Source organism: Rhineura floridana, chromosome 15 (genome assembly GCF_030035675.1).
Source record: "Rhineura floridana isolate rRhiFlo1 chromosome 15, rRhiFlo1.hap2, whole genome shotgun sequence".
Taxonomy (NCBI): domain Eukaryota; kingdom Metazoa; phylum Chordata; class Lepidosauria; order Squamata; family Rhineuridae; genus Rhineura; species Rhineura floridana.
In genome coordinates this window covers 17,639,454-17,666,859 of record NC_084494.1, presented here as the reverse complement: position 1 = coordinate 17,666,859, position 27,406 = coordinate 17,639,454, and the positions used below count along the sequence as shown (strand labels likewise).

At 44.7% G+C, this 27,406-nt stretch overlaps 1 protein-coding gene across 12 annotated transcripts in view; it reads left to right on the top strand.

Annotated features, from left to right (window-relative positions):
• Positions 1 to 27,406, top strand: part of AHDC1 (AT-hook DNA binding motif containing 1) — a 236,896-nt gene that overhangs the window by 128,202 nt on the left and 81,288 nt on the right. The window contains exon 1 of one of the 12 annotated variants that reach the window (XM_061596837.1): positions 23,329 to 23,341. The exons of the other annotated variants lie outside the window; for them this stretch is intronic. Within the exon in view, the coding sequence (XP_061452821.1) occupies positions 23,332 to 23,341 (10 nt within the window). The 5' untranslated portion in view covers positions 23,329 to 23,331. Of the gene's footprint in view, positions 1 to 23,328; positions 23,342 to 27,406 lie in introns of those variants that run through there. 12 annotated transcript variants of the gene reach the window in all.

The window sequence follows — 27,406 nt, the reverse complement described above, 5'->3', positions numbered from 1 at the left end:
CTCTTCTGAGACTTGTGAGACCTGATTTTCAGTCTTTCTGCATTGAGCAAAGGTGCCCAGCCAAGCTGAGCGCTAGCTTTGTTGCTAGCTGCTAGGGAAAAGGTTGTGTGCTGATTTATTTATTTATTTATTTTGCAATATAAAATAACACTTGTCCACCAGTCATGGCCTAATCCATCAGGCTTGCTCACACTTGCATATTAACCCACCATAACGGATGTTGACGTGTTGTAATCTCTTTTTAGCTTGCTGTTAATTTTAATTATCTTTTAAATTGCTTGTTTTTAACTTTTTTATTGATAATTTTAATACTTTTTGTAAACCGCTTGGAGGTTTTTATTACAATCAAGCGGTATATACATTTTGTTAGATAAAATGACAGTCATTTGTAACTGAACCCTGTCCCTGAAGAGAGAGAGGTTAATGTAGCATACTGGTTGAGGACGTTAGCTGTGCACTGGATACTTCCTGGTTCAAATGTAACATCAGCTGTAAACTCTTTGGATGGTCTTAAGATACTCATTTTTGGTAGTTGGCCAATTCTGGCTAACCATTCAGGGTGGCTGTAACAGCCACTGGGATAATTTTTATTTATTTATTTATTTTATATTCCACCCTTCCTCCCAGAAGGAGCCAAGTATCCTCTCTTTCTTGGACAATGATAGCTAAGGGCATAACCAGAGCCCTGCTGAATCACACTAAAGGTTTTTCTTATCCAGTATCCTGCAGCCAACCAGATGCTTCAAGCCAGACCAATAATCAGGGCATAAAGGTAATAGCCGCCCCTTGCTATTGATGGGAGAGGCTGTGCTACTTACAGTACTGAACATCCAAAGCTTTGTCTTCCCCTGTTGTGTGTGTGTTTAAAGAAATGTTTGATGCTTCTGAGCTTGATAAGACTTCTTTGACGTATACTCCCTCATACCTCATCCTTGGCACTGATCACAAGGAAGTGGCAGTGGGGATGCTGGATTCAAGCAAATCTTTTTGCCCGGCATCTGTCCGAATGTCACCTTACTTAGATAACATCTGCTTTCCCCGTCGCCATATCAACCGTTCTGCTCGAACCACCTGCACGGTGGGGTGGGAATGTAAAAAGGGTGGTAATCTAGTGGCTGGCGCTCCAGAGACATTCTATTAAGAAGCTTGAGCTGTTTGCAGCCAGCTTCATCTCTTCCATCCAAGGCTGGCTTCTAAAAATCAGTTGGGCTTGTTCCTTAGCTAGCTGAAAGCTTACCCAAACTGGGTCTCATTATTATTCTTTTATTATTCATGGTTAAATTTATATCCCATCCTTCCTCCCAAAGGAGCCCAGGGTGGCAAACACAAAAGTGCTAAAACAACACAATTGAAAATAAAATAAAAACATATTTAAAACATTAAAAATATTTAAAACAACCACATACTGTCACAGCTAATAATTTCAAGGCTGCCAGAAGTGGTATATTTCAGCTACCAAATGCATGAATATTATTAAATTCTTCTTGCATGTTAATAATGAAGGAAGACAGGTGCATCTCACCAGCGAGGGCATTCTACAATGGGGGAACCACCACCAAGAAGGCCCCATCACGAGTTAACGGCAACCTGGCAGCACCAAGCGGTGGCACCACCAGCAGGGTCTCCCCCTGCCGGCTGTGAGGTCAAGATGGTTAATTTCATTACTAAGTTCTACCCATGCTAGGATGGCCAGTCCAAATGCAAAGGACAAATGGGATCTTCCCAGATGTTATGAAAAGTGGAGCCCCTTGTGTAGAAGTAAGATAAACATTTTCTCTTCTGCACAGCTGTTAAAAAGGTACAGAAGAGAAAATGTTTATCTTGCCTCTACACAAGGAGCTCCACTTTTCATAAGATCTGGGTAGATCCCTTTTTTCATTTCTTCCCTTCCCACATCCACCTCTCCCTGACAAAGGAGCGAGGCTGTGTACTGGATCCTGTAATTTGCAAGGGGCCAGTGCAGGCGTAACATTCCCTGTCTCATAGCAAACAGAAGTCTCGTTCTTTGGGATGAATTTTTATACAGAAGGTGGAGCTTTAATTAACCATTGCCTCCAGATAAGTAAAGTGAGTCACTTCCACATAAAGTGAGATAAAATCCTAGATGTGAATTTGCTGTGTGATCAACATAGCTTGGCACCCCCTTCCCCTCTCCCCAGGAAGAAAAGCTAAAGTTGGGATAGACTTTAGGGCAATTGTAAATGTAAACAGTCCTCACACTGGAAAGCACTTCTGGGCTATAAATAGGATGCACATAATGCCCCCACTATGTGGACATAAGTGGACACACAGGACAGGATCCATATGGGATGGGATCATGCCATTTCCCACATGGAAATACCTAAATGGGATGAATGGATGTAGATTCACAGGTATTAACAAAAGAAGAATGATTTCTAATAATTAGAAATCTGGGAGGCTGAATGTGCATAATTGCAAATAAGGCTTGCTTAATCTGAGGAGAGCAGGATGTTAGAAAATGAATTTAATAGTTTGTATTTTCTTCCCTCTCTTCGTTTTATCATGTTATTTTCTTTTCCTCAAAGCCCTGCCTTGATTTCCTAATTAAGCCCATTCTAGCCACTCCCACTCCCTCAGACTCACCTTAATTTGCTACTCTTTTGTATGCCACTTTCCTTATTATCCTTTCCCTCCGGACACCGGACAGGTAACATTATAAGCCTTTGGGGGCAGACACTGTTGTGTCTTGTGTTTTTGTGTACCACTTAGCACAGTGTTGGAATTAAAGATGCAGAGGTTAATAGGATTGGGGGAGGGGCAAATTAGTTTCCAATAAAACGCTGCTATCAACACATGCTTTGCATGCAGAAGATCCCAGGTCTAACCTCCTGCATCTCCAGGTAGGGCCAGGAAAGATTTCTGCACTGAAACCCTGAAGAGCTACTGCCAGTCGGTGTCAACATTATTGAGCTACATGGACCAATAGTGTTAGGCAGATAGTGTTAGGCAGCTTCCTGTGTTCCAGTGACAGTTGCAATAGGAATGGCGTCAGGGGAAACGTCTTCTGTATGAATCCAGAATTTAGTGGATAGAGTGGGCATATCTCTATACTGCAGAATAGTTTATACCCTGGGACCAGCAAAGCCATGGGATTTATGCATCCCTAGCCCCTGACACTGTAACTACAATTCCCAGGAGTCTGTAGGGGATGCTGTGACAGCTAAGTTATGAAGCATGTTTTAAGGGGTGATTTGTGATTGTAATTGTATGCTTCAAACAAAATAAAATGAAAGTTGTGTCCGTTTTGTACGCTTGGAATCTGTTCTATTACCTCCACATTCTGTATGTTTTGTAGTGCAGCTATTTCCTATTGGATTAGGATCAGAGTTACTTGACTCAGACATAAAGCAAATCGCTGTCTCCGTGCCTCGTCTACTGCATGGGATGGCTGTAAGGATCAGTCAGATGCACAGGAAGGAGGCAAATGTGATCATCAAATTAGTGAGGCAAATGCACCCATCCTGTATTTTCCAAGTGTGGTTATGCATGCCTTTCTGTTTTGTTTCCACCTGTGTTTTAACAGCACCACCATCTTAATCCAAAGAATCAGATAAAATGCCTAGCAGGTATTGTTTGGAATAGAGGAAAGCAATCTTTCGAGGAGAACTGGAGAAGAGAGAGAAGAAGAATCAGATTGGATAATATAGTGGGAGTGTTTCAACATATAACTCTTAAGATTTTTTTTTACACAAAATATCAGTTCTTAATTTACTTTATTCACAGTATTTGTAGGCTGTCCTATAATAAAGTTATCTGGGCAGTTCACAACCTAAAATTCAATAATAAAAGCACAAGCAACAATAACAGCATAAGTACAGCCTAAAAACAGCTTAAAGCTAAGAGAAAGAGAGGATGGTCTTCTTGTGCTGACAAGTCACCAAGGTAGGTGCGAGGCAAGCCTGTCGGGGGCAAGCATTCCACAGCTGGGGCACCACCACTGAAAAGGCCCTCTCTGCTGGCAGGAGTTCTTGGGAAATGGCTTCCAAAGAAGATTTCGAGGTCTGGGTAGGTATGTGTGCAGTCTTTCAGCTACTCTGGTACCAAGCCATGAAGGGACTTAGAAGGCCAATGCTAGTATCTCAAACTGGATCCGGAACAGGCTGGGAACCAGTGAAGGTGGTGAAGCAGTGGCATGACGTACTCTTATTGCCCAATCCCAATTAGTATCTTCACAGCTATTTCTCAACGTAACTGAAGTTTCCGGATCATTTTCAGTGGCAGACCTGCGCAAGTATCCACAAACCTATACCTGGCAACCACCTAATTATGCTTTATTGTAGCCCAGTCTTTGCAAATGCCGTGCAGAGAACCTAACCTTCCTTCCTTTTTCCCCCTTCTCTTGTTGAACGCTAACTTGGCTGGAACTCAGCTGACTTGCTCTGGTGCAGGACTCTCCCCTCCCCCAAGTAGTAGTGCCCATGGAACATGGTGTGTTCACATGAATGAGGTGACACAGCTTACCCACCCTCTTTGTGTGCCTGCGCTGAAAAATATAAAAAGGCAAACCTCGTTCTTTTGGTTGTGGTCAGCCTTCCCCCCCCCCCCCAAAAAAAAGTATAGTGAAGCCTTTCTTTCCCCATGGGTCTGTTCCATGCTCCCTTGCCTGCATTTGTGCTTTTTATTCCTAGAGCATGTTGTGAAGAGGGATGGGAAAATATTTATCCGCTAGTGTGTAATTTTACCACAGTGCCTAAGTGAGGGACAGAAGTAAATTGACCTTTTAACCCTTTTTCCTACCAAGGGATTAGAGCCTGTTTCCTGTTAAATCTCCTCAAGAACCAGTTCTATCCTGCTTGAGAGGGGAATGCATCTTGTGTTGGGGGGAGCACTGGGGGGGGGAGAGATTGTTATTTAACCCTTTTTCTCCCCTCTCCTTTCTTATACTCCTTTCACTTCTCACCTTTTCTGGGATTGCAGTTTTAATTTGCAAATAATATTTTGTGTGTGTGTCTGTTTGTAGGTTGACTGGTATATTTTAGGTAGCAGTTGCTTGCTGCTGCTAAATTGTTCTGGCTTCAATTCTTGCCCAGGGAAAGGGGAGGTGCAAAGTGGAAAATTGCTAACAGGAAAGAGCCGGAAGGCGGAGGGTGATAAATATTGAAAGGGTGGGATTTAGATCTCTGCTCAAACAGCTGCGGTGGCTAGAGTGTCACACTGTCTCTCCACAGGTTTACTGACCCATTTCCATTCACACGGCTGCCAGTATCTTAGCAACTGCAACAGTCCCCCAAGATAAGGCACATCGCCTCCTATTAGTGACTGTGCAACTGTGTCAAGGTTATCCTGCACCCTAAAAGCCTCACTGTCTTTGCCCTCCCGACTTTTCACAAGGAGCCAGCGCAGGCTGTTCTTGCACACGTGTGTCTGTGTGTAGATAAAGGTGATGTCTTGCACATTCAGCAGGATGCTGTGATAGAATCCTAAAGTGTTAGAGAGGACTGGAGCTATGCAGTCTCATGTGAAAACAATTCCTTGAAAATAAAAATCCCCACCAATGTGTGTAAGTCCCTGCAGCTAAGCAGCTAGTACAATGGAGAGTGAGATTCTCCCCAGCCCTTTGCCTGCTGTGCTGCTTTTCTTGGTGGGGCAGTTTTTTGTTTTGTTTTGAAACAGAACTGAGCATTCAAAAACTGCATTCTCCACCTGCAGGCCAGTTATACAGTCTGCTTATGTGCATGTGAAGAACATAACATGCAAACACTCTTAGAGATTGTGTTTTGGGACTCCGTATTTCTTTTTTGGTGGGGGAAGATGGCAGCTCCTCTGTTCTGTTGTCGTGCTTTCTGGATCATGAATGGCCCTCATAACACTTTGTCTTTCTCTGCTTTTCAGGAATAAATGGAAAACTATGTTCCCATCAGTGTAGAGTCCTGGGAACATGCAGTCATGTTCTGTTTACCTCTTTGGTTGCAACCCTAATGTGAGGCAAAATGGAAATGGCTACTTCTAGGTCAGGGTGGGGAACTAGGTCCATCTGGTGGGCCAGATCCTTATCTCTCCTCACACCACCACCACCTGGCCAGGTTTGACAGATGGGTGGGGTGCTGACCTGTCAACCCTTGACATCACAGTGATGGTCAAGTGAATTGTTTTTGTCTGCGCAACCCCCCTTTATCCCAGCCATGTCTTTACCTGCCTTACATCTGACATCATATATGACATCACGTGAAGGGGAGAAGGTCGAGTGTGGCTTGGCTAAAACAGCCTTAGAGACCAAATGGGGAGACCTGGCATGCTGATTAGGCCCACTGGCTGGAGACTCCCCACCCCTGTTGTAGGTGGTAGAACTCAGGTACCATGAAAGTTGGCAGAGAAGAAAACTAGTCTGATGCATTGTGAGGCACAATCCACCACAGAGTTGTCTTGAGTGTGCCTTAGTGAAATCAGTGGGACCTGCACCGGGAAAGAGAGTTGTAGTCCAGCTATATCTGGAGAGCCACAAATGCACTTCACTTATGTCCTAATGACTTCTGGGGGTAGTTCTGAACTTTTGTGTACTTTGTTTGCTTATGATTTATCTATTCCAAATCAGACTGCTGTTTCTAATAGTTTTCTTTGTTTCTTCTCTTCTTCTCCCCTCCACCTGTTTGCCCTCCAATCTATAAGAAAATACAGAATGCACATTTCCTGTGTTCTAGTGTCTTCATCTTTGGTTGTGAGGCAAATAAATGAGACTGGGAATAAGGCGGAGTTGGGGAGGGGAAGAAAATGGATGATGTTTGCTGACCTCCTTTGCTCTCCAAAGGTGTTTTCAGATCGTTTGTACCTCTTTCAGCCATTCCTTTAAAGTGGTGGTGGAAAACCTGTGGCTCTTTGCATGTGATCCGTTCAGATCTGTGTTCATGGGGGAGGATCTGAACCTGATGGAAAGATGGACGATAGGGTGGCACAGAGAGAGAGAAAGAGCCCTATGCTGTGCTGCAAACTCCATCCACTTTGAGCTGTTGCTCTACTTACCATCAGGTCCTCCTCCCCCCCCCCCCCCCGCCCAACTGATTTTTCCTGTGGATCAACAGCCCTTCATAGGCCACTGCCTATGTTTTTAAGGCCACTGCCTTGAAAATATTTTAATGCATAGTATCTATCTAAGCATGCAGATGTTCACACCACAAACCCAAGCAGGGTAGTGCTCGGAGCATGAGCATGCTTTGGGTTCATATCTTGACTTGGGCATGTACTGCTTCACGGCTTTAGTTCACACAGCCCTTACATTCTGTAATGGGGATAAATTTGTGATCTTAGGAAGAGGCCCTACTCATCATATCAGTGGAATAGCATAAAGAACAGGGATTCAAAACAGGTTATTCTCAGTGGTCGCATCCCGGCTGTGGAAATCAGGTGATCCTTTCTTTTCCTCCCTTCAGGAACATGTAAAGACTTCTTTATTTATCCAGGCTTTAGGCCAGTGATGAAGTTTTTACACTGGTGATTCTAACTGCTGTCTGCTAAATGTTAACAGTGTTGTTTTAAATTGTTTTTGAAACTAATTTTATTAATATGAACTACCCTGGGCTCCCTTTCAGGAGAAAGGGTGGGTTATACATTTGAAATAATGAATAGTGTTGTCCAACCTTGCAGAGCAGTTGTAAGAATCCCTGAGATAGTGTGTATGAAGGCCTTGTGAGCTGGACTGTCTGTCTGTGCATACATGTGTGGCCTTCCTTGGACTGTGCCCATTCAGAGTGCCACTGGGGATTGCGTGCTTGAAAGCCCCCCCCCCCCAATTATTGAGAGCTCCTTGCACCTGGAAGGGGCGAAGGATGCAGATGTGGGAATAGAAGATGTTTTTCATTGCTTAAAAATAGGGCTGTCGTCCTATTAAAGAAACTGTAGTTAATTGTATGAATTTTAATTGATTAGTTAATTGATTACATTTGCATGGATTTGCATATAAATAAAAACGATAATTTTGAAAGAATTTTCATTGTAATTTAATAAGTCACTGTTGCCTTTAATATAAGAGGAAGAGCATGCTGAAGCATATTAGCTGTAATTCTGCACTCAGGATTTCAAAGAAACTAGTTTTTGTTTGCGTGTGAAGTTCTTTTCTTGGGGTGTGGTTCTATGCCTGCCCACCTCTGCTGGTGCCCTTTCCAGCCAGTGTGATCCCTTTACATTCTAACCAGCGATGGGGACTCTGTGACTTTACAGATAAAGTTGGACTCCCAATTCTTGTCCGTGCCCCAGCTAGCATGGCCAATGGTCAGGGATGAGGTTAATTGTAGCCCAGCAACAGCTGGAGGGCCACAGGTTCTTCACCTCTGCTCTGACTTGTCTGACTGCTTTCTTCTTGCTTGCCGAGTGTAGGGAGAAAAAGGCAGCTTCATAGTGGGGAAACAGGAGAGTCTGTGTGTGTGTGTGTGTGTGTGTGTGTGTGTGTGTGTGTGGTGTGTGTGTGTGTGTGTGGTGTGTGTGTGTGTGTGTGGTGTGTGTGTGTGTGTGTGGTGTGTGTGTGTGTGTGTGGTGTGTGTGTGGTGTGTGTGTGGTGTGTGTGTGGTGTGTGTGTGGTGTGTGTGTGTGTGTGTGTGTGTGTGTGTGTGTGTGTGTGTTAAAAAATCTCTTCCCCTGAACTAAGCAGGGGTGCTCTTTGATCAAAGGTTTTCTGAATGGAATAAGCTAGTGGATAATTGTCTAAACCAGGGGGTGGCATTAAATTCTAGTCCTACCTACTCACCCATTGAAATTAATAGACAGGTTCATAATTTCAGTGGGTCTGCTCTGAGTAGGACTAAAAATGAATATAATCCCAGGAGCCATGTTTAATCCAAACATGCATTTCAGGACCCACTTCTTAATTTTATACAACCAATTTCTATTGTGATAGTGCTGCTGCTGTGATCCACCTTAGTTCAGGCTGCGCTCCATTGGTGGATCCCTTCTACCCCACCAGTTGAACCTATGGTTTAAACCAAAGATAGCCAACATGGTACCTGCCAGCTGTTGGACTCCAGCTCTCAGCAGCCCTAGCCATTGGCTATGCTTGCTGGGACTGATGGAGTCCAACAACATCTGGAGGGCACCATGTTGGCTACCTTTGGTCTAAACAGTGTGGGCCTCTGTACAATGCTTGTGGACACCACTGAGATGCATAATGTGGTTCCAGCCTGTAACTACCAGTAGCATAATGGCGAATTCAGGAGTGCAAGGTCCCTTCATGTAAGTCACAGCCCTGCCCCCCCTTTTTGTGGGGTTGAGAATGAGATCCTTGTCAGCGCCTTCTCCCACAACAACAGACATCCCTAGGAGCCAATATGTGTGGAAGAGGAGAATGTTAGCTTCTGAAAAGAATCTTCTCAGTGTCTGACTCACCTCCTTTCACTCTTTCCTTTGGTTCTAATCAGTAGGAAGGAAGCATGTTAGAAGACTCTTCTCAGTGGCTAATACACTCCCCTTTCATGCTGATTGGCTTGTAGGATGCTGGAAACATAGGAGCCTGCTGGGACCCTGCTCCCGAAAAAAACAAAGGGTCTAAGATTCCCTGAGACCCTGGATGACTACACCCCTGGTAACTATGTAACCCCCTGATTTGACTGCCCTGTTCCATTCAACTACTTTCAACCTTTTGCTCTCTCACGGTGTTAAGAAATATCTTTTTGAGAGAGGGCATGTGCCTCTTAGTGACACCAACAGCTAGATGGGCCTCCTGAACCCCTGTCCTGCTCTCTCCAAATATCTAGAACACTGCCCACCCATCTTTTAGCCTTGCTCTTGCTGCTTCTGCATCTGGTCACTCCATCAACTCCTGGGCAGATTTGCAGCTTATCTGGATGGGGGAGCCTAAACAAAAGGCCACTGTGAATGATCAGACCATATGCTTTTAGAAGTATTTGCACATGGATCAGGTAGGTGGGTGAGAGGAAACAGGATGAGCTCTTCCTCCCGGGCCTTGGCACACTACATTCAGTGAGCTTCTCAGGTTCACATAGAGAAGCAACAAAGATGATTTAGATGGCTGTTATCAAGAATAATTAAAGCGCTAAATATACTTAACTCAGCCAAACAACCACCTATGCGAGAGGGAGACCTGATCCATCTGTCACATGCAAAAAGTGGGGAAGAGAGTCTGTCTTTTGTCTCAGGGAGAGGAGCAGGAGAGGCAACTTCGAAGCAAGTTCGAGGGTTTTTGTAAAGTTCCCAGTTGTAGCACTTCTTTGGAAAAAACACCATAATATGGTACCTTCTCTCTGTCCCCACCCAATAATGACGTTCCCTTCTTGTTCTGCAGCATATAGGAAGAATTGGTGCAGGCTTTGCTTGTGTTCTCTGTGCTTTCCAGGGGGTTGGTAAACATAAGAAGCTGCCTTACACTGAGTCAGACCAGTGGTCCATCTAGCTCAGTATTGTCAACAGTGACTGGCAGCAGCTCTCCAGGATTTCAAATACGGGACTGTCCCAGTCATACTTGAAGATGGTGGGGATTAAACCTAGGATCTTTTGGAGGCAAAGCATGTGCCCTGCTGAGCAGTGGAAGGAAAAACACATGCACATTTTATTTATAAAATGTGTAGTCCACCTTCCCCACAACAGGAGCCAAGGCGCCAAACAGCAAGTGTTAAAATAATAAAAACGTATTAAAAACAAAACTACATTTTTAAAAAATACCAAAACAGATGCACACTGGGAATGATCTCTACTTTAAAAGCTTGTTCAAAGAGGAAGGTCTTCAGTAGATACCAGAAAGACAAGAGATGGCACCTGTCTAATATGCAAAGGGAGTGCATTCCAAAGTGTGAGTACTACAACACTATAGTCCGATTCCTAAGTTTGTGCAGAATGTTGATGATATCTGCAAGAGGCACTCACCAGCAGAATGCAGGGGTCGACTGTGCATATAAGGGGCCAGACAATCAACAGTGTGTTGTAGCTACAAAAAAGACAAATGCTACTTTAGGCTACATTAACAGAAGTATAGTTTCCAAATCGTGAGAAGTACTAGTTCCCCCCTATTTGTCACTGCAGGCCTCATCTTGAGTACTGCAGCCAGTTCTAGACCACACTTTAAGAAGGATGCAGACAAACTGGAACAGATTCAACGGAGAGTAACAAGGATGAACAAGGGCTTGGAAAGAAAACCCTGTGGGGAGAGACTGAAAGTAATGGGTATGTTTAGCCTTGAGGAGAGAAGATTGAGTGAGGATATGATAGCACTCTTCAAGTATTTGAAAGGTTGCCACACAGAGGAGGGCCAGAATCTCTTCTCGATCATCCCAGAGTGCAGGACATGGAATAATGGGCTCAAGTTATAGGAAGCCAGATGTTTGGCTGAACATCAGGAAAAACACTCTTAGAGCAGTATGACAATGGAACCAATTACGTAGGGAGGTGGTGGCCTCTCCAACACTGGAGGCATTCAAGAGGCAGCTGGACAGCCAGCTATCAGGTATGCTTTAACCTGGATTCTTGCATTGAGCAGGGGTTGTACTCCATGGCCTTACCAGCCCCTTCCAACTCAACTATTCTTTGATCTTTCAGGTATCCTGGTCCCAGACTGTATAGCACTACTTCCCCACTTAATGTTGAAAAACTCTTTTAGAAAGAAGTTTAGGTGGAAGGTGCCCTCCATTGTCCACAAAGGGAGATTGTGCAGTGCCTTGCATGCAGAAGTGTGCCCATGCCTCTCTGAATTTGGCTTCCACTTAGCAACACTTGGTGATCTCAGCGCTGTACCTCCTCCCAGTTCTTTTAGTATTATGCACAAATTCATGGGGAGATGCCTACACCGCCATAGGGTTTTAAAAACGTATTTTCTTTCTGCTAGTCTATGGGAGATGCTAGAGGGTTATGCCTGCTTGGTCCACATACCCTCTGAGCTGTGGATTTCGTATTGAGACTTCCCCCTTAGTTCCAGATTTGTGTGAATGTCACAGATATGCTTGCAGTGCTCTACAGCAGGGATGGGAAAACCGTGGGTCTCCAGATGTTTTTGGATTACAACTCCCACCAACCCTGATCATTGGCCATGCTGCCTGGAGATGATGGGACTTGTAGTCCAACAACATCTGGGGAAGGCTGTTCTAAAGTCCAGAGCACTTGCTTTACTGTTTTTACTTAACAAATCCAGGCCATTGCAAGGAAGGGTTAAGTGAGCCCAGGCATCCCTGGGCAACATGATGGGAAGCTTGGAACTGGATTGGCCATAAAGGTTTGTTGATGCTGAGCACAACTGTGTCCCCCAATCTGTATTAGTAATAGAAGGCTGGCTTTGTTCTGCTGCTGCCAAGTTTTTAGTGCGTCTGTCTTTTGTTGTTGTTGTTGTTTAAACAGGACAAATTTTGGAAATCCTTTCTGTTAAAAAAAACCCATATAAACTCAATCTAGTTTTATTTTCTGGGTGCAGCTGTACCATGGAAAGATGCATGAATTCTGGATATCTTGAAGATCTCCTGCCCTCTTCGTGCAGGATACAAAAGAAGCATGATTCCCTTCCCTTTCTATTATCTCTCCTTATTTGCGAAGCCCAAAATCTACCCTAACCCTCCAAATGATTTTGTGCAGATGTTCAACGTTTGTGCGTAAACTCCCTGTCTTAGGTGGAGTTACAGTTGGGCTGAGATAACTTGGAGCAGGAGCCAGCCCTGTACTCTTCCTTGTGCTAGCTGTGAGATGTCTTGTTTTCATAGGCCCAAATGAGAGAAAGCAGAACCCAGTAATACGAGGGAATGTAAAGCTTGTGCAAGCTTTATAAATACTGCCTGTGGGACCACAAGAGGGCAGCACCTCTGTCTGCTTCCACTATTTATTAGTTATTCCCATGTGCCTTAGTGTTGAGGCTGAGTTAGCAGTGCCCTTTTATGGAACCTTCCATCCTGAATCAGGCAGAAGCTTCTTGCTCGCAAGGTAAATAAACCTGTGGCTTCAATTCAGGCGTGCTGCTCTCTTTCCCTTTCCTTTTTTTGTTCCTATCCGTACTTACTATGTAGTTCTGTAATTTGAAGTAAAATACAAGAAATGCCTCTGGACCTCTAGCTGGTTGCTGCCTCCAGGAACACCTGAATGCTGGTGAAACCCAGAAGGAGGCTTGAACTATAGCAGCTTTCTGTCTCCTCTGGACTGGCTTCAGGATTTGTGGGCCGAGGGCATCCCTGACAAAAGGACATCAGTGGCATATGGTGGATGGGCAAATTAAGGGGGCAGCTCAGAGTCTTCTGCCTAGACATGCAGAAGCCACACTTATCGATTGGTTCATTGATTTATTTGATTCTATTTATGAATGACTTCCCATAAAATATCTCGTAAGCGATTTCACAGTGAAAGCATAAGCAATAAAACCAATTCCATTTATATAAAAACAAATATACACAAACAAAAGCAATTTCATGTGTAAAAAAAATCAAATCTGATAGAGACTGGGTTAAAGGTCTCTCCTTAAAAGGCTTATTGAAAAAGGAAGGTCTTCAACAGGCATAGAAAAGACAATAGACGCAGTGCCTGTGTGATGTATAACAGGAGAGAGTTCCAAAGAGTAGGGGCCACCATGCTAAAGGGCCAATTCCTATATGCGTAGTGTGGCATCTGGTGTCACCTGAGGGCAATAGCAAGCCTGGCTAAGAGAAACGGCAAAGTGCCCTGTGGTGCACTTTGAACCGTTTTTTGTTTTGTTTTGTTTCATCCACTTCCCAAGACCTTCTTAGGAGGCTCCTTGTTGGTCCTGGGGCCCACAGCAGACACATTCTGAACCATTTTTCCAAATCCTTGGCCATGTTTGCACATTACTATAAACTAGATTTTCTGGCTTATCTTGATTTACCATGAACAAGCAAGCATGCTCTTCCATGTAGCCCAATCCCCCATGTGAGAGGGGTAAACTAACCAGGAGGTCTTGGTTTCCTATTTCTGAACCAGAAATCATAGTTTATGATCACTTGCCAACCTTAAATCGTGGTTTCTTGTTGGCTTGTAATGGAGCAACAAATCATGATTCCTGGTTCGGAGATAAAGGAAAGCCAAAGCTTCCTGATTTGTCCTGTTCACACCATAAGGGGGGCAAAGCACAAGCAAATGGAGTGTGCACTCCACAGTGATCAATCACAGAAAATCACAATAAGCCAGAATGTCTGGCTTATTGTTGTGTGCAAGCATGGCCATTGGCAGGGCCAGCGTCAGACATGACTGGGCTGTTGGGCAGCAGTCTGCCCAGGCCTGTGGCACAATAGCCCAACACCCCACCGATACGGGTGGCGTGGGGCTAATAATTCTGCCGTGCCCCCATCTACCTCTTGTGTTGTGTGAATGACGCATGCACACACCTCCCCTCAACAAACATGGTGGTGGGGTCATCAGCCCCTTAGGGAAGCCCCTGCCGCCATCTTGAGTGATGGAAGACATGTGTGCACGGCATGCACATTGACGAGTGAGGTAGGTGGGACGTGTGTGTGTGCTTATTTGAAGCCTGTGTTGTCTGTATTGGGGGAATGCCTGAGAGCTTCCTCTTAGCAATCCGTGGCAGGGTCCGGTTGTAGGACCTGACGCTGCCATGGATCACAGAATAGGAGCGCTACCATCCCACCCTAAGGAGGGTTCATTCAGGGCCCCTCTGGGCCTCAGGAGCCCTTAGCCAGGGCTCAACCTGGCCACCCTCTGGCGCCAGCCCTGGCCATTGGTGATGTATCTAGAGTGCACAAGGATGGGGAAAGCATTTTTCGAATTTTAGATCATGCCATGCAGCTTAACTACCACTCTTTAGACTGTATGCTCTAACACTAATGTAGACTATGAACTTAGGAGACTGCCTTATACCGAGTCAGACGTTGTGTTCTTCTAGCCTTGAATGTCTATTTTGACTGGCAACAACTTTCCAGTGCCTTGGGCAGGGCTGTCTCCTGGACCTGTTATTTTATTTTATTTATTATTTATTAATGAATTTTATTAGTCGCTTTTCCCCAACATGGAACTCAAAGTGACTTACAAATAAACCCAAACAAAACAAAAAAACTGCACTCGAAGTGGCTTACAACAAAAGCAAACAGCAATTATAAAAACAATTTCATAATAAAATAATACAACAGTAATAAAACAACAAATGTCACAGCAAACACAAAAACCATTTCAGTACTATAAATATAACATTACAATCCTTAGCAGGTCACATTACACCTCTTGGCAATATGGCAAAAATAAAAGAAAATTAAGACAGTTTCAACTTGGCACCTAGAAATGCCCCACCCATGACGTTACTCGCATTCTCACTCCTTTTAGCAGCAAAAAGTCCTCTCTTCAAAGCAGGGGCCTCCCGAGAAGACTCTGGGGAGCCCTTCTTCTTGGGCCGGCCCAGCTGGGAGCTTGGAAGGCGCTTTTTAGTCTCCACCAGCCACCTGCTATAGCTCTTTCCAGCGGGCCCGATCTCAAGCAGCGGTGTCGAGGTGGCCAAAGGCGCCGGCACATCTCTGGGAAAGTCCTGCTTGTGAGTCTGCTGAGCCAAAGAAGCTCTTCGGTGGTGCTGGGACAGTATGTGACGAGGACGAGGGTGGGGAGCAGGTTGAGGATTGTTATTGTTGTCTCCTTTCATGTTATTGTTAGCCAATATCTTTTTCAAACTGGAGCTGTTAACCTTCCCCAGCTTTAGTCCCTGGATGTGGTTGGCCCCCCATTATCCCCATCGAGCATGACAAATAGTCAGAGATGACTGCGTTGTTATTTTTTCTTATTCATTATTTTTTATTGAATTGATATCACCCCCTTCCTCCTGAAGGAGCGTAGGGCGGCAAATACATCAACAAAACATTTTAATAACAAAAAGGAAAGCATTCTCGAAACAGTTGAAAATATTCTAAAAACAGAATTACAGTTACAAACATTCTTTCACCCAGTAATATCTAGGCTGCCAGGCGCAGTCCTCTTCAGCCATCAAATACCTGGCTAAACCAGAATGTTTTCCGATTCCTCCTAAAAGCCAATAGTGATGGAAACAGATGCACCTCACTGGGGAGGGGATTCTACAAGTGGGGAGCTGCTGCTCAAAAGGCCCTGTCACAGGTTAGTGCTAACTAGGCAGCCCGATGGCACCACCACCAACAAGGCCTCAGCCACCGATCATAGGATCCAGTTGTAGCTGTAGTCCACCAACAGCTGGAGGCCCTAGGTTGGGGAAGGCAGTTCTAAAGTGATTTAGATAGTTATTCTGTATACATGGAACAGAGGGAATGGAAAAATCTACACCCTTTTGCTTTTTTAAGCCCCCTTTTGTAAACCTGCCCCCAACCCGTGTGTCACTGAAATTATTTTTAAAAGATGTTAGCTAACTGTGAAGTCAGATGACCATTCTGACACCCCCTCCACCATTGCTCGGGAGGAACTATGACATTTTTGGTGAGCCACAAAAGTGTGGCTAGTCGAACGCATGCTGGCTGTAGTACTAGCTGATTGTGTTGTACTATGCCATATGACCTGGTGAAGACATAGAGCTGGTTTTAGTCAGGACTAGTGACACATAATGCACTGACTACTGCATCTCTTGCACTTGGACCTCATTCTCCTTTTCCCACCTGATGGTTGCCAGATGTAGCTCTGTCTAAAACCTGATGGAAGACATTTCTGTTGATTAAATCCTCTGTATTTCAGCCAATTAATCAATTACATGTAAATACATTTTGCATATTACCAAACCCTCTATAAAGGTCCCTTTGCTGAGATGAAGCTACCACTTTTTGGTAGGAGGAAAGTCCATCTTCTCAATTTTCCTTTTTAATTCATTAGAACTGGAATTCTGGGTCAGGGCAGAGTGGATGGGGAGAACAGCATGTACACCTGTAACTTTCTTCCACACCAATTTTTACTGGCTCCTACCAGTTTACTGGTTAACAGATTAACGCTCACATTTCTCAGAAAAAGTCATGCTCTATCTGATGTTTGCCAAGATAATTTCCCAAAATGGTGATACCGTTGACCAGTGTAGTTTCCTTGTTTCCTTTAGGGTGCTACTTTCTTAAATTTACTTAACCAACAGAAGATAGTTAATGTTGTTGTTGTTGTTGTCAGTTTTGCACTCACATGCCCCAAAGCAACTTATATAATAAAAATTACAAAAACATTTGACATCCAATTGAAAAACAGCAATAAACAAAAAAACTAAAATACTCATCAAACAATATATTTAAAAAGAAGAAGTCCTACCAACTTCACTTAAAGGATGGGCACAGTGAAGGCCATTGGCAAATTTACCTACTCTCTCAATTAAAAGCCATAAGCCTGGGTAAATAGGAATTTTTTGCCTGGCACCTAAAATCAGACAGTGATGGTGCCAGGCGTGCTTTCTTGGAGAGAGTATTACATAAACGGGGAGCCACCACTGAAAGGCCCATCCTCGTGTTGCTACCCTCCACACCTCCCTCAGAGGACACACACGAAGAAGGGCCGCAGGTGATGAATAGGGTCCAGATTGATTCATGCTGGTTGGTTTATAATGATGATAAACCAGACTAACTGGTTTATAGTGCTTTATTGTGAAAGAGCAGAGTGATGATGCATACCGCCCAGGCACTGTTGCTTTGATCCTCCATTGGCATGGGCAGAATAAACAAGCCAGGAAGCTTTGACTTCCCATTACATCTGAACAGGGCCATTCCTAGGATAAATAGCGCCCTGGATGAGGAGTGCCTTCAGTGCCCCCAGGCCCCATGTCAGCCTTGCAGGGCCACCCAGAGGGTTTATGGGATCCGGTGTAGGTGTGTTGTTGGAGGTCCTGCTGCTGCCCCCTACAAGGACCCATACATATATGTACAAAGCTGGGGACTTCATGAGAATTATTGCACGCATGTACTACATGTGAGAATTCTCACCTGCAGCTCCTCCTTGCAATGGGATCAGGCAGAATGATACATGTGCTTCATTTTTTCTTACATGGGGATAAGGGAATAAAGATCTGGTTGTCCTTCTCCTGAGTACCTCCTCCAAATTCTAAGGCCCTTCTGACAGAACCTCTTTCTAGTTCTGTCTTGCTGCTGGCCAACTCTGCTGCTACCCACTCAGGAAGGATTCCTCTCTTAAGGCCTGGCCGCTCACCATTCCTACATCTTCCCCTGTGGTAACTGCCACAGAAAATTGCTTTTCAGTGGCATCTTCCCTGGGAATCTTAGGTAGCATTCACTCACTCTCTCACTCACTACTTGAACTCCCCCCCCATGGATTTGTAGTTCTTTCTGTGACAAGAATTAAGACTGGTCAGGCAGACTTATGATTGGCCCAGGCTGAGTAGTTCCAGTTATAGGGGTTGTAGTGAGAGAAGAAACAGGCATGGCTTTAAGGAGGGATTCTGTGGCAGAGCAGATGGCTTGTTCTGTTGCTGCCCAGATAATAGCTATTTTACCTTACCATGATTGGTTTAGACTTCCTTATAGTTGGGCTGCAGACCTAGCTAATAGGCAGGCCCCTGCCTTCTAGCCTCCCAATGACACATTTTACAACCAGTGTAAGCCTCAGCATTGCTTCCGTTTCATGCACAACTATGAAAAATATTTACTTCTTCATGGCAGGGAAGAGGTCCCATTATATCACAATTACATGTTGAGATTCAGTGCCATCTTATACATTTAACATACCATACCTGTCAGGTATGCTTTAAGTTGGATTCCTGCATCAAGTAGGGGGTTGGACTCAGTGGCCTTGTGGACCCCTTCCAACTCTACTATGCTGTGATTCTTTTTTTTGAAAACTTTATAAACAAAATGATAGAATTCTTGTGAGCGATGTGGCAGAGTCAGGCGAGGGGCCAATGGTACGCACAGGAACTGAGGCAGGATCCCTTGGTTTGTGGTGGCCTGGGGCAAATTGATCCAGTGGCTCTCGCCCTCTGGGCAGAGCTTTGCAATGTTGCCAGGTTGTATGAAGAATTGCAAAACATAGCAGTGTAACAGTCCCTGCACTTCAAGGCTTTCCCTCAGCAATCACTATGAAAAAAGTTCAGAGCAAGCTACCTCCTATTTGCTACTCTGCTCTCAATGCACTCCTGCTCCATTTCTATGATCCTAATGAAGTCACTGTTACGTGGTGTGGTTGGGTCTCAAAGGATGACTCTCATGGAGTTGTAGACCTTGTGGAGTTGTAGGCCTACATCAGAGCTTGGAAAAGTTACTTTTTTGAACTATAACTCCCATCAGCCCAATCCAGTGGCCATGCTGGCTGGGGCTGATGGGAGTTGTAGTTCAAAAAAAGTAACTTATGTTCATCACACACACAAATGGCTCCTGCTGCAAGCTGTCCTCTCTGAGTTCCAACAGTCCTTCCTCAGCTTTCACAGGTTTTACTTTTAATATATATATATATATAGCAGTCCCCATCTTTTGGTAAGCATCTTTTATTTTAGAATATCCATTATTCTTACCTTTAAAAATAATAAAGAAAAGTTATAAATAAAAGAGGTACCCAGCTAACCTCTTACAGCTTATGGCTTTATTTAATTTTTATTTATGTAGTGTTCATAGTATTTGAAGTGCTAAATGCTTGGTAATGTTGCCTCAAAGTAAAGCTGTATTCTGCTGATTTTTGCCTAGCGCAACTGACATCAAAGTAGAAATTGATAAAGAAACACACTTTAAAACTAATTGAAGGAAGATCATTTTTGTAGTTACATAGGAAAATTGGAAACTGCCTTACACTGAATAAGACCATTGGTGCATCAAGCTCAGTACTCTCTACACTGACTGACGGCAACTTTCCAGGGTTTCAGGCAGGAGTCTCTCCCAGCCCTACCTAAAGATGCCAGGGATTGAACCTGGGACCTTCCGCATGCAAGGGAGAAGCTCTACCACTGAGCTATGGCCCTTCCTCAAAGTTAGTACCCAAACAACCTGTAGAACTGTACTTGCTTTTTGCCACCCTAGCTCACTGCAGATAGTACACTCCAAAAATGCAGCCACTGAGCTCAGCTTGGCGCCCTGGGTGACCATCCGGCTCACCCACCCTAAGACGGGCCCTGCGTCTGAATCAGGCAGGGATCATTATTTTTTTTTGCCCCACAACAACCATAATCAGCAAGCCAACAGAGTATCATGGCTTCTGGTTGGCTAGCAATATGGGTGATTAGGAAGCAACAAAACAACATGGTCCCTGGTTCAGACATAATGGGAATCCAAGGCTTTCTGGATTGTTTATTCTGCTGCTTCCAAGGGAGGTGTGAACCAGGAGCAATCAGGAAGCTTGCTCATTCATGGGAAAAACAATGAGCCAGAAAGTGTGGCTTATCATTACATGTGAATGTGGTCACAACCTGTGCTGGGATGTCAAGCCTGTATATTTGTAACTCTGCTAGTTATTTGGAAAGAAAGTAGGATTGTTGGAATTTGGAATTTTGGCATGAAATACATTTGGGATTGCCTGCTTGTCGCAGCACAGTACTAACTGTTCAGCCTGTGCATTTGTAAAAAGCCACAGGCTTTGTTCACCTATGTCCATCGAGTGATAACTTGCCAGTGTGAAAGAGGTATCCTAGATCAAATATCATAGATAAGCCCTCCATATTGCTTCTTGATATATCAACTTGCAATGCAGGCAATTCTCATGTCAAGTGATTTGTGTAAGGCCATCTTTTGCCATTTGAGTAATCAATAATACACATGCACATGTGAACATGCCTGGAGTGTCACAAAGATGTTGCAGTGGCACCAAGGAGCTCTCTTTTGGAGAAAACCAGTCCTGTAATGGCTATGTCCTCAGCTCCCACAACTGGTATGTGGGGAGAGTGAACATTATTGAGAACAAGTGTGAGTGTCGAGATAGATTTAGATGTTGGGATTAGTGCTGCACTAAATTTCCATGCAAATGTGTTTGCTGTGAAAAACTATTCTCTGAACCATCCATGCTCACACTTTTTGCTACTTTTCACAGCCTGTTCACAACCTTCGTGGGATGCTGCTTCAGTAATGTTTTCCCTCAAAAAACTTGATATTGCTGGTTGCAGGATATCTGTCAATCAGAGGGCAGGGGATGTCACATAGCTAGTATGATTGTCACCGTGCCTGTTGAATCATTGGCTATGTGACAGTGCTGCTATTTTATTTTATTTTCATTATGTTGATGGTCAGCCATACAAATAAGTTCTTCAGGCACCTCACAGAAGAAAACACAATATTATGATAATACAATCATTAAAAAGTAATAATAAGAACAGTAAAACATAGTTTAAAAACTATCCTTTCTGGCAGCAGAAAAATGAAACTGATTAGCAGATTAAAGTGAAGCATTACTCTGACCTTGAAAACTTTATTTAAATAACGCAAGAAGTTCAAAAGATATTCAAAAGGCCTACATGAATAAAAAGATCTCCACCTAGCGCCAAAACAAACAGAGAGAAGGTGCCAAGTGAGCTTCTCTGGGGAGGCTATTCTATAGCCAGGGTCTGCTGTTCATGAAGGTTCTCCCAATAGCATATAGAAAGCTGCCTTATTCCGAGTCATACCATTGGTCCATCTAGCTCAGCATGGTTTACACTGACTGGCAGCACCTCTCCAGGGTTTCAGACAAGAGTCTTTTTCCCAGCCCTGCCTGCAGATGCCTGGGATTGAACCTGGGATTGTCTATGCGGAGCAGATGCTCTACCGCTCAACTATTACAGCCCTTTCCCTTGTCTCGTTTTGGTTTGCGAGAGCTCACAGAGGAGGGCCTCTGAATAGGATCTTAAAGGTCCAGGTACATATATGTGGAATAAGGTAATCTGGCCCCAAGCTGCTACAGTCTTTAAAAGTTAAAACCAGCATTTTAAGTTGGACCCAGAAACAGCCCAACACTTTCACCCTTTTTTTTTAATAACACTTTCACCCTTGTTCATACCCCTTGAAAAACTGTGGGGAGGGGGGTTGCTTTTCATGGGGAGCCAAAATGTTTGTGAAAAGTGACACAAGACCATCTTCAGCCCAACAATGCCAAATTCTTGCTAGGTAGCCTTGGACAGGCACACTTCCTCAAATGGCTAGTTCTGCTTGTTCAAACAGATAAGCCCATGTATGCTGATCCAAGTTCCTTTAGAGCTGGTGCGTGGGACCATTGGTCCATACATTTCTGAACTGCAGCTCTCATCATCCCTGATCATTGGTCATGCTTGCTAGGGCTGATGAGAGTTGTCGTTCAGCAACATCTGGAGGACCAAAGGTTCCCCACACTGCAAATGTGATGCTTCCCCAACCCCCTTCCAATGTAATTTATTTGGAGCCTAGCATAGAGAAGATAATGAGCTATGAGCCAAGGAGTCCCTGATTCAAATGTCCCCCCACCTATGGCCTCACAGGGAGGCCTTAGGCAAGCTGTTATGTCTCTGTCCCACTTACCCATCTATAATATGGGGCTAGTACATGGTAGTTGTGAGGCAGGGATGGGGAACCTGTGGCCCTCGAGTTGTTGTTGAACTCCAACTCCCATCTTCTCCACCCTGCATGATCCATAGTCTTAGATTATGAGGATTACATGCAGTGCTTTGGGAAAGAGCTGTGATATTGGGGCATGGTGAGAAGAAAGGCCACGCACCTGCCTTTTGCTAACTGCAGCATCTTCAGGCCACAGAAGCACAACTGCTTTGGCTTTGGCTTTGGCTTTGCACAATGAATTAGTGCCCTCCTTCTCCCAGTAGTGTGTTAGCGTGCAGTCCCAGTGCACAAGGAAGCCCACAGGCACCTGGAACTTTCAGCCTATCCAGCCACACACGCACACAAGGGCAGTTTATAGGTTTGGTTCTAGGCTGAAAACGCTGGTAGTAATGTGGAACCCCTCAATCTTTAGTTTTCCTAAGACCTATAGATGGATGGCTGTCTGAAACAAGAGGACCCAGCTCGTACAAGTGTGCTCAGTAAGTGAAGGAATGGCACTCTATGCATGCTCAGAAGCATATCTCTTGCATTTTATTTGCATGGTCTTGGCCAAAGATAGTAACCCTTTTGATCGATGACCCTTGGCAGAAATAAAATAAAATAATCTGCTTTGATCTAATTAAAACAGCCCTCCACCTGGCAAATTCATTATCAGATCTGTAAGCTATTGGGGCCAAAGGTCCCATAGCCCAAACCATATGCTTCTGTGTTGCAAGAGTGTTCAAAGAGTGAGTGAGAGAGCGCTTAGCTCAGCAAGGGTAAGCAAAGACAGAGGAAGCTGCCCTTTCAAGGAGATGGAGCTAGGAAAAAGGCCTCTTGTAGCCTCCCTCTCCCTCCCCAGGGGATTCGTTCCCCTTTTTACTCTCCACCCATGCTTGCTAATGGCGCCGCCATTCTCTACCCTCTGCATCGTTTAGGGCCTGAGAGAACTAGAGAGGGAGAGAGATGCCGTGTTTGCTTGGAAAACTGGAGGAGAGGCCACTCCAAATGCAAAGAGCAGGAACAAAAGGTCTAATGTGCCATGGACTGGGGTGAGCAGAGCCAAAGAGCTTTTTTTTTCTTTGACCCTGGACATTGCTGACTGCTCCCCTCCCACTGTGATCCTTCAGCAGTCCTGCAGGTCTCACCCTTCCTTTGAGTGCACTGCCAGGAAGGTTTGTGAGCCAGGTGGGGAAGGCAAAGGGGAATCCAGGTTTTTTCCTTCACAGAAAGGTCTTGGGAAGCCTGTGTTGCCTGTGTGCGTGTGCCTTCCCTTCTAAACCCAGTACTTTTCGGTTTCTGTCTTCAGGAAATCTTTCCCCCCATCCAGCTAGTCTGCAGAGGGCTTCCTGCAGGCTGCAGTAGATACTATGGTGGGGTGGGCAAAAGGTAGGTCAGGATCCTCTGGCAAATCTCTGGGTGGCTTGGCTTGCAGTAGATTGGCAAGTTTCTGACTCCCAATTGCAACAGCAAAATGGCTTTTCCCACCTAAATTAGGCTGCTGAAACAAAGAAAGCTAGCCAGGTGTGGGCTTTTGTGTGAAAGGACGTTAAGCTCCATACAGTTCTGGTGCTGAAAGCAAGCTTCTAGGCTCAGACAATGCTTGGAGGCACCCTTTTAATTCTATCTATATTTTAAAGACTGTATCTGATTAGTAGATCTGGTGTTCTAGCAAAAGAGTGAAACAAAGTACATCAGACAAGCCTGAAATCTGGCTGTCTCTCCACACACTGAATTAACACAGGGCACAAGCCAGGCTTGTTGCCCCACAGTGAATGAAGAGCATGTCTGAGAATGCATGCGTGATACACCCCTGCAGTTGCACTGCTAATGAAAAATTGATATGAGCCTAGTGGCTAGAGAAGGTGTGGGGAAACTTTGGCCTCCAGATGTTGGTGATCTACAGCTCCCATCAACCCTGGACATTGACCATGTTGCTAGGGCTGATGGGAGTTGTCGTTCAATAACATCTGGAGGGCCAAAGGTTCCCCACACCTTGGTTAGAGTGTTGGACAAGAACTAAGGACACGCAGGTTCAGATCCCTGTTCATGGGGTGACCTTGGGCCAGTTGCTGCTTTGCAGGCTTGTTGAAAGGATTCAGCTGGGTTGAGGAAGACTGCATGCACCATCATGAGCTTGGGAAGAAGGGATGAAAATATAATAAGCAAATAAAATTTTGGTGGATGTCCTGTCTTTCGGGGAAGTTGATTTGCTGTTCCTAATCTCTTATGATAATGATGAGGAGACCCTGCCCTCCCTCAAACTTTCAAGCTTAAAAGGGCTGGAAATGGAGGGGAAGTACCAGAGAAAGAACAGCGCAAGAGTGTCAGGATCAGTTGTCTTTTCAACAAGCATTTAGATCCAGTTGGAGCCAGGCTGATCTTCCCTTGCTGGTGTTGTTCCAGGGAGGGTCCTTTGTCTCTTGGCCAGGGACTGTGAGCAGAACCTTCCCTCTCTACTCTACAACCCGCAAGGCAGATGACAGTGAGAGCAGAGGAAATCCTGCGCTCCCAGTAGCAGACGGTTCCTTGTCTGATAGCTGGAACTTAACTGCTTTTCTCATCCTTATTAGTGTTCTTGCTGGGAGGGAAGGGATTCCTTGATGAGTTTCCAAAAAACACTTGGTTTTCCTAGGGCACAACTTGAAAATAATAGCTTTAACCTGATCTCATATTCCAGGCAAGTTTTGTTTAGAGCAGGGGTAGGAACCTGTGGCCCTCCTGATGGTGTCGGACTCCAGCTCACATCAGTTCCAGCTAGTATGGCCAATGGTCAGGTATATTTTATTTATTTTATTTATTTGTTGAATTTCTATACCACCCGACTAGCATAGCTCTCTGGGCGGTGTACAACAGAGAATATAAATATACACAATAAAATCCAATAAATCAGTGCAAGGGACATGTATATAAAAATCCACAAATCTAAGATCAATTACAACATATTTAAAACTAAAAACTAAAAAACTACTAAACTAAAATGCCTGAGAAAAGAGGAAGGTTTTAACTTGGCGCCGAAAAGATAACAACGTCGCTGCCAAGCGCACCTCATCGGGAAGACTATTCCACAGTTCGGGGGCCACCACTGAGAAGGCCCTAGTTCTTGTTACCGTCCTCCGAGCCTCCCTATGAGCCGGAACTCGGAGGAGGGCCTTCGATGTTGAACGTAGTGTACGGGCAGGTTCATATCGGGAGAGGCGTTCCAGCAGGTATCGCGGTCCTGCACCGTATAAGGCTTTATAGGTTAAAACCAGCACTTTAAATCTGGCCCGGAAGCATATTGGTAGCCAGTGCAAGCGGGCCAGAACAGGTGTTATATGTTCAGACTGCTTGGTCCTCGTTATCAGTCTGGCCGCCGCGTTCTGCACAAGCTGTAGCTTCCGAACTGTCTTCAAAGGCAGCCCTACATAGAGTGCATTGCAGTAATCCAATCGAGAGGTTACCAGAGCATGGACAACTGAGGTGAGGTCCTCCCTGTCCAGATAGGGACGTACCTGGGCTACCAACCGAAGTTGGTAGAACACATTCCGTGCCACCGAGGCTACTTGAGCCTCAAGTGACAGGGAAGGATCTAAAAATACTCCCAAACTACAAACCCGCTCCTTCAGGGGGAGTGTAACCCCGTCCAGAACAGGGTGAATATCCACCATCTGATCAGAGAAACCTCCCACCAACAGCATCTCAGTCTTGTCAGGATTGAGCCTCAGTTTGTTAGCTCTCATCCAGTCCATTATCGCAGCCAGGCAACGGTTCAGCACATTAACAGCCTCACCTGAAGACGATGAAAAGGAGAAGTAGAGTTGTGTGTCATCAGCGTACTGATGGCAATGCACTCCAAAACTCCTGATGACTGCACCCAGCGGCTTCATGTAGATGTTAAAAAGCATGGGAGACAGAACTGACCCCTGCGGGACTCCACATTGGAGAGCCCACGGTGTCGAGCAATGTTCCCCAAGCACTACCTTCTGAAGACGACCCGCCAAGTAGGAGCGGAACCACTGCCAAGCTGTACCTCCAACTCCACGAGCCTCTCCAGAAGGATACCATGGTCGATGGTATCAAAAGCCGCTGAGAGATCAAGGAGAATCAGCAGAGTAACACTCCCTCCGTCCCTCTCCCGACATAGGTCATCATACAGGGCGACCAAGGCTGTCTCAGTGCCGAAACCGGGCCTAAAACCCGATTGAAATGGATCTAGATAATAGGTATGATGGGAGTTGGAGTCCAACAACATCTGGAGGGCCACAGGTTCCCCATCCCTAGGTTAGAGCCTTAGGGCATTGCTTTATTTAGCAAATGAATAAAATCCTGCTTCCAAATGTGCTCATGTCTTCTTTGCAACCTCAGCCCAGAGTGAGTCATGAGAATAATGTACTAGTGCAAGCAGAGCCTAGACCAGAACCAGTCCCATGATGCTCTTTGTGCAATGCATGAATTAATGTATATATGTCCTTGCCATAAAATCAGCTGGCTTAGTTGATTGTATAAAATTTCTGTCTTGCCTAACGTTGTATTAAAAAAGAACTTTTAGGTGGCATACAACAAAAAAGATTCACAGTAAAGCTCATGCAAATAATCAATGTACAAATTATTATTATTATTATTATTATTATTTGCAGTGCCGTGTACATACATACTGCTTTACACAGCAAAGCATGAACAACTCAAATGATAGCCGTCCTACACCTGGTGCCCTACAGATGTTTTGGACTACAACCTTCCATCATTCCCTTCTTGCTGGCTGAGGTTGATGGCCAAGACATCTGGAGAACTCTAGGTTGGAAAAGACTATTTACACTACCTAAAACCAATAAAATACCAATGCTCAGCAAAGGCAGTAAAAAGCTTATTTAAATAACTATGTACAACATATTTTGCTACACTGTGTGGGTAATGCAGAAGTGTATGTGTGTGTGTGTACTGTATTGAAACTCTGCACTCAGATTCTGAGTTCCATTCCTCCTGGTGACCTGTGTAAATCTGAAGTGTATCAAGTAACTGTACTGGATTCACACCACAGCGGCTTCTTGACCCATACAGATCGGTGGAGTGGTAAAATGGACTAGACTAGATTGCAAGCAGTTTCTGTGGTGTTGCCAATTGCACTTCAGATTACA